The following is a 13,288-nucleotide window of genomic DNA, read 5'->3' as shown; positions in this document are numbered from 1 at the left end:
GCCAGGCTGACAAAGAGTCAGAGCTCTATTGAGCCGAGTATTCCTTTAACTTTAACTAGTAATGACTTCATGAGTTTCTTTGCTAATAAAATTTTAACTATTAGAGAAAAAAATTACTCATAACCATCCCAAAGACGTATCGTTATCTTTGGCTGCTTTCAGTGATGCCGGTATTTGGTTAGACTCTTTCTCTGATTGTTCTGAGTTATTTTCATTAGTTACTTCATCCAAACCATCAACATGTCTATTAGACCCCATTCCTACCAGGCTGCTCAAGGAAGCCCTACAATTATTTAATGCTTCGATCTTAAATATGATCAATCTATCTTTATTAGTTGGCTATGTACCACAGGCTTTTAAGGTGGCAGTAATTAAACCATTACTTAAAAAGCCATCACTTGACCCAGCTTTCTTAGCTAATTATAGGCCAATCTCCAACCTTCCTTTTCTCTCAAAAATTCTTGAAAGGGTAGTTGTAAAACAGCTAACTGATCATCTGCAGAGGAATGGTCTATTTGAAGAGTTTCAGTCAGGTTTAAGAATTCATCATAGTACAGAAACAGCATTAGTGAAGGTTACAAATGATCTTCTTATGGCCTCAGACAGTGGACTCATCTCTGTGCTTGTTCTGTTAGACCTCAGTGCTGCTTTTGATACTGTTGACCATAAAATTTTATTACAGAGATTAGAGCATGCCATAGGTATTAAAGGCACTGCCGCGCGGTGGTTTGAATCATATTTATCTAATAGATTACAATTTGTTCATGTAAATGGGGAATCTTCTTCACAGAATAAGGTTAATTATGGAGTTCCACAAGTTTCTGTGCTAGGACCAATTTTATTCACTTTATACATGCTTCCCTTAGGCAGTATTATTAGACAGCATTGCTTAAATTTTCATTGTTACGCAGATGATACCCAGCTTTATCTATCCATGAAGCCAGAGGACACCCACCAATTAGCTAAACTGCAGGATTGTCTTACAGACATACCACTCTGCATTTAATCATTAGTGATTGATCTCTGCTCCCCTCCACAGCATGTCTTTTTCCTGGTTCTCTCCCTCAGCCCCAACCAGTCCCAGTAGAAGACTGCCCCTCCCTGAGCCTGGTTCTGCTGGAGGTTTCTTCCTGTTAAAAGGGAGTTTTTCCTTCCCACTGTCGCCAAGTGCTTGCTCACAGGGGGTTGTTTTGACCGTTGGGGTTTTTACGTAATTATTGTATGGCCTTGCCTTACAATATAAAGCGCCTTGGGGCAACTGTTTGTTGTGATTTGGCGCTATTTAAATAAAATTGATTGATATTGCAACTCAAATTATGATGTCTGTCGAAAAAATTGCAATGAGATATTTTCCCAAAATTGTACAGCCCTGTCTCTAATTTTGCATAAAGATTCCTAGTGAGGCTGCCCACAGGCCAGAAAAATATCATAGTCATCATTATTGTCATCATCATCATCATCACTGACTCCATGCCCCCCCTCACCCCAAAGGCGTTCAAAATTACCATCCGCTGATTTTTCATGATTTAGTCTAAACATTCCCTTGATCACTTTCTGGTCATGATACTATTAAGTAGACTTTCTGATTGAATCCCTGCAGCCACCCTAGAAGGGCCAAAAATGTTTCTTTTTTTTATTTTTTGCAGGGGGTTGTACACTTTTCAATTTACTGCTGAAAAATGGTTCAATAATTTCTTCCATAATTTCGCAAAGATTCTTTGGGAGGCTGCCTGCAGATAATAAAAACATATATATCATTGTGCTTGAATCATTCTAAGGGCCCCCGAAAGGTCCAAAATTGACCCTTTCTCAACTGATAGCCAAAACACTGCTCAGAGTTGCAGTCTGCAGATAGATTCCTTGAATCAATATCTACCTAGACAAAGATTTTCATTGATCTTGAATCATGAAAGCCATTTTCCCCATATTCGGTCCAGATTATTCTTTCTTTGTCCAGAGGGTCGGAGGGTCTCTTGATCCTATTTGTTGTTTGTCTGTTTGGCTCGGGGGAAGTGATGAGGCACCAACATCACTGAGAGTGATCACACATCGGGACAAAACGTGTCTGATTAGCCTAAAAATAATTCTAAGAATCCTTGATTATGAAAAAATTTAGTGGTTTTAATGATAAAGGCATGATTTGTAACAGTCTCATCTTTACAGTCGTACTGTGTGGATCCTTTAAAAACTGATGTTCCTGCCTGATCGGGTCTGGAACGATCTATTCTGCTTACCGCATCCATTCCCGCGTGCTCGCGCATGCTGTCAAATCAAAATCAAATCAGTTTTATTTATATAGCGCCAAATCACAACAAACAGTTGCCCCAAGGCGCTTTATATTGTAAGGCAAGGCCATACAATAATTATGTAAAACCCCAACGGTCAAAAACGACCCCCTGTGAGCAAACACTGTCCTCGTAAGGCATCATGGAAAGTGCCCGTGAAACATCCTGAATGTGATTTGTGGGTCTGGGAGGTCGCTGCTGCTGCTGCTGCTGCCGCCGCGGCTGTCCTGGTGCTTTGTGGGAAAAGCAGCGTGGTTCTAATCGTGTTCCGTGGGACCTTGTGGTCGACGGCGTTCTTGCTGTTGGGGAACTGACTGGTGTTGTAATGTTGGCATCATGCACATTTTTAAAATACCTGTTGCCCGTTCTCACAGACAATCACCCTCGCCTGCAGACATTCATTAGGCGTGAGGTCACGTCCATGTCAGAGTTTTATTTCAGACATGTGCGCTCGCGGCTGGTTTCACATCCACAAACCCTCTGATAAATGTTCCCAGCACTTTCCGAGTGATGTTCCAACACCCCCCCACCACCACCACCACCACTCTGCGCTCCCACCCCCTTATTCCCTTATTCTTCTTCTGTGTGCATGTGAGCTTTTATAGACAAGAGGTCACCATTAGTCACTTTTTTTCCTTCCATTCCCTCCGTCTCATGCTGTTATCTGCAGTCTGTCCTGTTGTCTGCAGTCTGACTGTGGATCTCCTCCTGTAACGGCACCTTTTTCCTTTTAGCATCATCTGCTGTGAGAAATTGCTTTCTTTCATTTTTTTTCAATTCCAGTGGGGATTCTGGGAAGGTTAAAAAAAAAAAAAAAAAAAGCAGAAGCCCAAGAAAATGAGGCCAACGCTGGACTGTTCCGAGCTTGGATCCTAAAAGCACTGAATCAGAGAAACAGGAGTTCAATGAGGAGGAAATGTAGAAGGGAGTCAGTGTTCACAGAGAAGCAAACAAGCTTTCGGGGCGATGAGCAATATGTGAACTTGTTAACTGGGTCTGTTTTCTTTGACCTTAATTTAAATGGAGGATTAGCCATCTCATCAGAGTTCCTGGTGAAAAGCCAAGGCTTGTTTTGCCTCCGGCAAACCATAAAAGAAGGATTTGGGAAGGAAACTAGCTGCTCATTTCCTCAGAGAAAGCTTTTGCATATTTCCTTTGGCAAGGAACTTGAAGCGATTAAAAAGCTAATTTACTTGGACTGACTTCAAGAAAAGAAGAACACGGCGTGTTGATATATATTTTTTTCACTGTAATGGATTTGGATCAGTTCTGCAGCGGAACCCAGAAGCGTGCTGGTTATCTACCTGGATTCAGCTCATCAAAGGATCTATGAACATACGGATAATATCTGGAGTTTTTTTTTTCTTTCTTTCCAGGCAATGACACGCCGTCAGAGAGTTAAGACGAGCAAACTAGAATGCAAATTAGTCTTTTCAGAAGACGTGGCTGAAGGGAGGTGCAGGAAGGCTGTGTTTGGGAAAGGAAGGTCTAATGTCACACATGAAGGGGGCTCGGCTCAGTCTCGTCCGCTCTCAGAATCCTGTAATTGTTCCGATTCAGACACTTCATCCCGGTGGCCTTGGAGACGGTGCGTTTCCATGGCAGCAGGGCTGGTATTGGCTGTGCTGCTGGCACTGTCTCAGACCTGGTGTGTTAATGCCATACACGAGAACCTGCTGTGGTTCTCACAGCTCCCGGTAGGTATTCAGAGGCTATTTTACTTTGAATTCCGTGTTGGAAAGGAACTCTTGATCTCTTTAACATCCCAGGCTTCGAATTCCAGCACTTCAGCGTAACAGGCTGCAAACATAAATCTCACCTCTTTGCTGCCGAAACTGAGCTCACAGTGTGTGACAAAATATCTCATTTTTTGACTACTTCCTGCATTGTTCCACAAATTCCTGCATGTTTTCTGCACATTATAATGAAACATTTTTTTTTAAGTTATTGAAATAAAGTGGACTAATATTCCAGGTGCATAGGTGAAGTCACAACCACATTTTAAATTTCAGGCATGTAGAAAAATTTAACATGCTTTTTGTAAACTTCATATTCACTAACCACAAAGTCTAAGTTGCACCGTGAGGAATTGAGGCTACGTGTGAATAACTGATACAAATTTGTCTGTTTTTGTCCTCTACAAATACTTTTCTCATTCATTAAATATGTTCTTTGTCAGCTCATGTCTGTCAAACCAGTCGGAAGGTTTTCCGTATGCTCACAACTTTGAGCGGACATTCGACGGAGAACTTCCCTGGTAGTTGCACGATTGCCATTTTTCCTGTACGCTTGCGAGTGGATGTCTGGAAGACATTAGTTTTCTGTGCGTAATCAGTTTGGCTTCTGAAAATTAGGTGATTTTTGCCACCATATGAATTATTTTAACCCATTACTAATCACTTTACTCAACCCGTCACAGTATGACGACACCTTACAATACCTGAAATCATTTCTGTAAAACTACCCATTTTCCATTATATTAGCATGGGGCTGGAAATTTGAATAAATGAAATTACTTATTCTCGTCAATCAGCCCAGTTTGTTCACTTACATATGAAGATATTTACGTAGAGGCGACACAGTCATCAGAGCATTCTCCTCCGGTGGCGTTACTGTTTAATTTGTTCCTGTCAGTTTTAATAAAGACAAAGAACCATTGTAGTTGTCTTTAGTTGTGGTTGCTAACACCAACAATGAGATCTTCCCAAGTCCACTTGTTTACCAAAGCCAAACCTGCGAGTTGGGGCCAGGTCAGATGTTTTCTGGTATCCCAAATGGGAGTGGCTACACGTATGAGGCATTTTCCTGGATGCTCGGTGGTAGTATTAAGAGCGGGGTGCTCTGACATTCGGGTCATTCCATGTCAATTCAATGAGGGCCTCATGCACTTTGTCTCAGATTTTCTTCTTCAAATCTTCAAATATTCACAGATTATTCAGAACAACAAATCTGAAGTTTGAGGCCTATAGGCCAAGTAGTCTCTGAGATATGGCCAATTTAGTGTGCATGGGGTCTGCCTTTTTTAGGCAAAAATTACGGCCGTCATTTCTAGAGCCACGTTCAAGGTAGAATATCTCAGCAAATAATGGACTTAGAGGCCTGAAATTTTCTGTGGCGGTTGTCATGGACACCCAGACTTGGACTAGTGTCAAACAACATTAAGGCTAATTTGTGCACTCGTGAATGTATTTCTAGTGTTGAAAAGACAATTTCATTTTAATTGTGTGCACACACTGCATTCATATGATTCATGGCACACACCAGAATGCTTGCACATAGGTCTGCCAGGTGGATTCCCCAAGGTTTCCACGGTTACTAGGCTTCTCGTTTTTATTTTTTACTAGTTTTGGAGGATTTGCACCTTATACTCTGGTGCAACGTATACTGAATAATCACACATTTGTTTTTAATAATTATTATAATGACTATATATATATATATATATATATATATCAGCCTTCCAATAAATCAGAAAACTAAACAAACAAACTCATAATAAAATAATTCCTACTAATAATAAAAAGAACACCACAACATTGCACAAAATTCCCACATTAAAGAACTAATAAGACAAAAAAAAGTGGGATTTGCACTTCAGTACACCTAAGTGGCCACATCCCCAATTATACATAACTTTATGATTTAAAACATCTGAAACTAAGATGTTAAAAAAAATTCACTCACCGTACAGTTGTTGTGGAGGAGGAAACTATCTCTAGAGACCGTTTTTTGTCCCAGGCTCTAAACATGTTTATTTCTCCTCTAAATTTGGACATTTTAATATGGACTTGAATGGGAACCTGTTCACTTTTGGAGCCAGCCTCATGTGGCCTGTCAAGGAATGCTACTTTTTTTATCGCTTGGAGTTTGCTTGTCTGTGGGATCTTAATACAACCCAGAGATCAAGATGAGCGATGGCAATCGATGAGCTGCAAATTCATCAAATCTGCAAAGTAGAGTCCGACTGCTACAGGATTTTAATGACTGATACCGATTTCGATATATGATGATTCTAAAATTCAATATGATCAAACCAAATCAATTTTATTTATATAGCGCCAAATCACAACAAACAGTTGCCCCAAAGCGCTTTATATTGTGAGGCAAAGCCATACAATAATTACGGAAAAACCCCAACGGTCAAAACGACCCCCTGTGAGCAAGCACTTGGCGACAGTGGGAAGGAAAAACTCGCTTTTAACAGGAAGAAACCTCCAGCAGAACCAGGCTCAGGGAGGGGCAGTCCTCTGCTGGGACTGGTTGGGGCTGAGGGGAGAGAATCAGGAAAAGGACATGCTGTGGAAGAGAGCAGAGATCAATCACTAATGATTAAATGCAGAGTGGTGCATACAGAGCAAAAAGAGAAAGAAACACTCAGTGCATCATGGGAACCCCCCAGCAGTCTAAGTCTATAGCAGCATAACTAAGGGATGGTTCAGGGTCACCTGATCCAGCCCTAACTATAAGCTTTAGCAAAAAGGAAAGTTTTAAGCCTAATCTTAAAAGTAGAGAGGGTGTCTGTCTCCCTGATCCGAATTGGGAGCTGGTTCCACAGGAGAGGAGCCTGAAAGCTGAAGGCTCTGCCTCCCATTCTACTCTTACAAACCCTAGGAACTACAAGTAAGCCTGCAGTCTGAGAGCGACGCGCTCTATTGGGGTGATATGGTACTATGAGGTCCCTAAGATAAGATGGGACCTGATTATTCAAAACCTTATAAGTAAGTAAGTCCCTTCGGCTGCTCCCTTGTTTGCACTTGGGGTCGCCACAGCATATCCAAGGTGGATCTGCATGTTGAATTGGCACAAGTTTTACGCCGGATGCCCTTCCTGATGCAACTCCACATTACATAATTATTGTATGGCCTTGCCTTACAATATAAAGCGCCTTGGGGCAACTGTTTGTTGTGATTTGGCGCTATATAAAAAAATTGATTGAATTGATTGATTGATTACATGGAGAAATGTGGCAGGGGTAGGATTTGAACCCGGAACCTTATGAACTGAAACCAAGCGCATTAACCACTTGGCCACCACCCCTGCTCAAAACCTTATAAGTAAGAAGAAGAATTTTTTTTTAAATTCCATTCTAGAATTAACAGGAAGCCAATGAAGAGAGGCCAATATGGGTGAGATATGCTCTGTCCTTCTAGTCCCTGTCAGTACTCTAGCTGCAGCATTTTGAATTAACTGAAGGCTTTTCAGGGAACTTTTAGGACAACCTGATAATAATGAATTACAATAGTCCAGCCTAGAGGAAATAAATGCATGAATTAGTTTTTCAGCATCACTCTGAGACAAGACCTTTCTAATTTTAGAGATATTGTGTAAATGCAAAAAAGCAGTCCTACATATTTGTTTAATATGCGCTTTGAATGACATATCCTGATCAAAAATGACTCCAAGATTTCTCACAGTATTACTAGAGGTCAGGGTAATGCCATCCAGAGTAAGGATCTGGTTAGACACCATGTTTCTAAGATTTGTGGGGCCAAGTACAATAACTTCAGTTTTATCTGAGTTTAAAAGCAGGAACTTAGAGGTCATCCAAGTCTTTATGTCTGTAAGACAATCCTGCAGTTTAGCTAATTGGTGTGTGTCCTCTGGCTTCAAGGATAGATAAAGCTGGGTATCATCTGCGTAACAATGAAAATTTAAGCAATGCTGTCTAATAATACTGCCTAAGGGAAGCATGTATAAAGTGAATAAAATTGGTCCTAGGAACTCCATAATTAACCTTAGTCTGTGAAGAAGATTCCCCATTTACATGAACAAATTGTAATCAATTAGATAAATATGATTCAAACCACCGCAGCGCAGTGCCTTTAATACCTATGGCATGCTCTAATCTCTGTAATAAAATGTTATGGTCAACAGTATCAAAAGCAGCACTGAGGTCTAACAGAACAAGCACAGAGATGAGTCCACTGTCTGAGGCCATAAGAAGATCATTTGTAACCTTCACTAATGCTGTTTCTGTACTATGATGAATTCTAAACCCTGACTGAAACTCTTCAAATAGACCATTCCTCTGCAGATGATCAGTTAGCTGTTTTACAACTACCCTTTCAAGAATTTTTGAGAGAAAAGGAAGGTTGGAGATTGGCGTATAATTAGTTAAGATAGCTGGGTCAAGTGATGGCTTTTTAAGTAATGGTTTAATTACTGCCACCTTAAAAGCCTGTGGTACATAGCCAACTAATAAAGATAGATTGATCATATTTAAGATTGAAGCATTAATTAATGGTAGGGCTTCCTTGAGCAGCCTGGTAGGAATGGGGTCTAATAGACATGTTGATGGTTTGGAGGAAGTAACTAATGAAAATAACTCAGAACAATCGGAGAGAAAGAGTCTAACCAAATACCAGCATCACTGAAAGCAGCCAAAGATAACGATATGTCTTTGGGATGGTTAGGAGTAATTTTTTCTCTGATATTTAAAATTTTATTAGCAAAGAAAGTCATGACTTGATATATGATGATATATTATGATATATATCAACCGGAATAGCATAACGTAAGATTTCTCCTAGCATTTATTTTGCATAGGTTTGTACTCATAAAGATAACGTGACATAATGTGATTTGAAATCAAACTTGTTTTATTGATATGGGCTGTGTTTGAACAATAATTGAAAATCATTTTGATAAATAAGCCTATGTATAAAAATACAAAATATTTCAAAAAATAGATAAATCATGCTTGATATTATTAAGTTGTATGATGACTTGCATCTTACCATGAACACAGGTAATTTCCATGCTGCTGCTCAGTGTTCTTCTGTCCACTGATTGTTGTACCACAAATGTGCAAAATAGAGGAACTTTAGGTCGCCCTCTGGTGGAAAAACTATGCAATGTCAACAGTTATGCCATAGTTGATTCTCCATCTCTCTGTTTGTTTTCGTCATTTCTCAGCTGTTATAAATGCTGATAAATATTTATTTTCAAGTAGTTCATATCGGCAATTATGTCAAAGAAAAAATGATGTGTATGGATATTGGTATCATACTGAGAATCTGTTTCAAATTCTTCAAATCCATTGAAACCCTGACATCTGACATCTTTCCACACAGAAAATGGATCAGGAGCTCAAAAAGAATTAGACAGTTACAAAAAGAATTGGAAAATGGCATCAGTAAGGATAAAACATCATCAATTCCCATCCCTAATCAGGACCTCAGAGTCTGCTGAGGACCTGGATTAAGTCAGTCATGGTCCAAGCACATTATATTGTCCACTTGTTCCTTTATTATGAAGCTGTAGAGGTGGAACAGCTGGTCATTTTCCTCTGGAGATAGAGAAGATTTAAATCTCTTCCTTGCGGATAACTACATGTGTCCCTTTGGAATATTACCCTGGAATTATAGATGTAAAGACTGCAATGGCTGTGATTTGAGTTCTCCTTTACTGAAGTATTTAGCTAGAATGAATGAATGAAAGAATGAATTAATTTATCGGCACACACAGACTCAAGTTAGTAGTCTTAGTATTGATTTAGTTGTGTTATGTTGGTCTATTGACTTAGTTGCGTGTTATGTTGGTCTATTGACTTAGTTGCGTGTTATGTTTGTATATTGACTTAGTTGTGTATTATGTTGGTATATTGACTTAATTGCATGTTGTTATGTTGATCTATTGACTTTGCATATTATGTTGGTCTATTGACTTAGTTGTATATTTGTATATTAACTTAGTTGTGTGTTGTATTGGTCTGTTGACTTACGTGCGTGTTGTTATGTGTTGGCCTGTTGACTTGGTTGCACATTGTTATGTGTTGGCTTGTTGACTTAGTTGCACGTTGTTATGTGTTGGTCTGTTGACTTAGTTGCACGTTGTTATGTGTTGGTCTGTTGACTTAGTTGCACGTTGGTCTGTTGACTTAGTTGTGTGTTATGTGTTGGCCTGTTGACTTAGTTGCGTGTTATGTGTTGGCCTGTTGAATTAGTTGTGTGTTATGTATTGGCTTGTTGACTTAGTTGCACGTTGTTATGTGTTCGTCTGTTGACTTAGTTGTGTTTTATATTTGTATATTAACTTAGTTGTGTGTTGTATTGGTCTGTTGACTTACATGCGTGTTGTTATGTGTTGGCCTGTTGACTTAGTTGCGCATTATGTGTTGACTTAGTTGCACGTTATGTGTTGGCCTGTTGACTTAGTTGCACGTTATGTGTCGGCCTGTTGACTTAGTTGTGTGTTATGTGTTGGCCTGTTGACTTAGTTGCGCGTTATGTGTCGGCCTGTTCACGTAGTTGCGCGTTGTTATACGTTGGTCTGTTGACTTAGTTGTGTGTTGTTATACGTTGGTCTGTTGACTTAGTTGTGTGTTGTTATGTGTTGGTCTGTTGACTTAGTTGCACATTGTTATGTGTTGGTCTGTTGACTTAGTTGCACATTATGTGTTGGTCTGTTGACTTAGTTGCGTGTTGTTATGTTGGGTTGACTCTCCACGTTAGCTGTTCCTTTGTCTCTTTCGACTTCAAGTGTTTCTGTTTTACGTATTAACTGACACAGAATTGCAGAGTTTTCCCATCAGCACATTTCTCTTCTTCTTTTTGCTCTCAGGAGGTCGAGCGGGAGATCTCCTTTCGGACCGAGTGTGGACTCTACTACTCCTACTACAAGCAAATACTGCAGGCTCCGTCCATACAGGAAGGTATGGTAGTGGTGGTGTTTCTTTTCTTTTCTTTAACTGTACATAAAACATGCTCTCAGGTAATCCGGTTGCACAGACATGAAGTATTCTCTGCTTGGGTAAATAATTGCTCTTTGGTTCTGATCAGCTGACCTCTCTTCCTCTTTGGTTCCCTGTTTTTCCAGTCACACTGGGGTATGTGGGGATGGGGGATGTGGAGGAAAGGACAGGGAGGAAATACATATTTCTTCAAATGCATGAATGAAAGAAAAAGTGCAGGCAACAGGAGATAAAAACAGATCTAAGTAAGGAAAACTGGAGAGGTGGAGGTTCAAGGAAACAAAAAAAACAGGTTCAGGAAAAAAAAACCAAAGGAAATGTAAGAGGGAAGGATTCAGGAATTTAAAAATCGAAATGATTGATAGAAGCTAAAGTTGGAAAACGTTTTGCCAGCAGAATGGAAAGGATGGAAAGATGACTAACGTGGATATAAAGAACTGTGGTGAACCGTGGGTGGAGCTAATAATGGTCACTTTGCATCTGCATATTTTATTGTTTGTGAGATGGTGCACCATGGTGCGTGTTGAATTCAGGTGCTAACTGACTACTGTTTCCAAGATATACAAGGTTTTACATTTTGCGTCTACATAATTATATCGTGTTAACAGTAGAGTTTTCATGAAAAATCATAAACGTAGGTCTTTTTTATGTTTCTCTGTCTGTTTGTGTAATATTTCACCTGTTCTCTTTTTGTAACACTTTAAAAATCAGCAAAATGGATATATATTAATCCTTAGTAGCACAGTAGCATTTCTTAAAACTACAGCCAATCAACAATTTCAAACAACATTTTCATTCTCTGTGGCCCAAAATTAGTAAAGTTTGACTGTCTTTATTTTAGAAGCATTTTGGCTGTAGACCAATGTAATGGTAAAAATTAAAACCAACCATAAAAGTGCATTAAAATAGAAATGCAACACTAAACAATAAAAATAATTCCCACAATCAACAATTGTAGGCAGCTGAGAAAAGGTGTTTTCAGGCTAGATTTAAAAATGTCTATAGAACTGGACTTTTTTTCACATATATTGACAACAACAATCAGTCAATCAATCAATCAATCAATTTGCCCCAAGTTGCCCCAAGGCGCTTTATATTGTAAGGCTACAGAGTTTAGGTAGCTACTCTGCACTGTGTTGGTATATGGCATTAGAGAACATAAAGAAGGAATCATATCCTTAAACCTAGTTACAGCGCTTTCTGAAAGACTTCTAGTGTAATGAAACTTATTCCCCACTGCTGGGTAGTCCATCAGAGTAAATGTAAATGTTATTAAGAAATGATCAGACAGAAGGGAGTTTTCAGGGAATACTGTTAAGTCTTCTATTTCCATACCATAAGTCAGAACAAGATCTAAGATATTAAAGTGGTGGGTGGACTCATTTACTTTTTGAGCAAAGCCAATAGAGTCTAATAATAGATTAAATGCAGTGTTGAGGCTGTCATTCTCAGCATCTGTGTGGATTTTAAAATCGCCCACTATAATTATCTTATCTGAGCTAAGCACTAAGTCAGACAAAAGGTCTGAAAATTCACAGAGAAACTCACAGTAACGACCAGGTGGACGATAGATAATAACAAATAAAACTGGTTTTTGGGACTTCCAATTTGGATGGACAAGACTAAGAGACAAGCTTTCAAATGAATTAAAGCTCTGTCTGGGTTTTTGATTAATTAATAAGCTGGAATGGAAGATTGCTGCTAATCCTCCGCCCCGGCCCGTGCTACGAGCATTCTGACAGTTAGTGTGACTCGGGGGTGTTGACTCATTTAAACTAACATATTCATCCTGCTGTAACCAGGTTTCTGTTAGGCAGAATAAATCAATATGTTGATCAATTATTATATCATTTACCAACAGGGACTTAGAAGAGAGAGACCTAATGTTTAATAGACCACATTTAACTGTTTTAGTCTGTGGTGCAGTTGAAGGTGCTATATTATTTTTTCTTTTGAATTTTTATGCTTAAATAGATTTTTGCTGGTTATTGGTAGTCTGGGAGCAGGCACCGTCTCTACGGGGATGGGGTAATGAGGGGATGGCAGGGGGAGAGAAGCTGCAGAGAGGTGTGTAAGACTACAACTCTGCTTCCTGGTCCCAACCCTGGATAGTCACGGTTTGGAGGATTTAAGAAAATTGGCCAGATTTCTAGAAATGAGAGCTGCTCCATCCAAAGTGGGATGGATGCCGTCTCTCCTAACAAGACCAGGTTTTCCCCAGAAGCTTTGCCAATTATCTATGAAGCCCACCTCATTTTTTGGACACCACTCAGACAGCCAGCAATTCAAGGAGAACATGCGGCTAAACATG

At 39.6% G+C, this 13,288-nt stretch overlaps 1 protein-coding gene across 4 annotated transcripts in view; it reads left to right on the top strand.

The window, feature by feature from the left end:
* The window catches only part of LOC117522157 (probable C-mannosyltransferase DPY19L3), a 152,370-nt gene that overhangs the window by 30,453 nt on the left and 108,629 nt on the right, over positions 1–13,288 (top strand). Inside the window, exons 1-2 of one of the 4 annotated variants that reach the window (XR_004564159.1) lie at positions 3,123–3,982; positions 10,848–10,938. Coding sequence is in view for 3 of the 4 variants with exons in the window: in XM_034183538.1 (XP_034039429.1) it covers positions 3,665–3,982; positions 10,848–10,938 (409 nt within the window). In the remaining variant the exon portion in view is untranslated. Of the gene's footprint in view, positions 1–3,122; positions 3,983–10,847; positions 10,939–13,288 lie in introns of those variants that run through there. The other 3 variants (XM_034183538.1, XM_034183547.1, XM_034183556.1) reach the window with 3 other exon arrangements.

The sequence above is a fragment of the Thalassophryne amazonica genome, chromosome 2, assembly GCF_902500255.1.
Source record: "Thalassophryne amazonica chromosome 2, fThaAma1.1, whole genome shotgun sequence".
In the NCBI taxonomy this organism is placed as follows: Eukaryota; Metazoa; Chordata; class Actinopteri; order Batrachoidiformes; family Batrachoididae; genus Thalassophryne; species Thalassophryne amazonica.
This window is presented reverse-complemented; position numbering and strand designations above follow the sequence as displayed.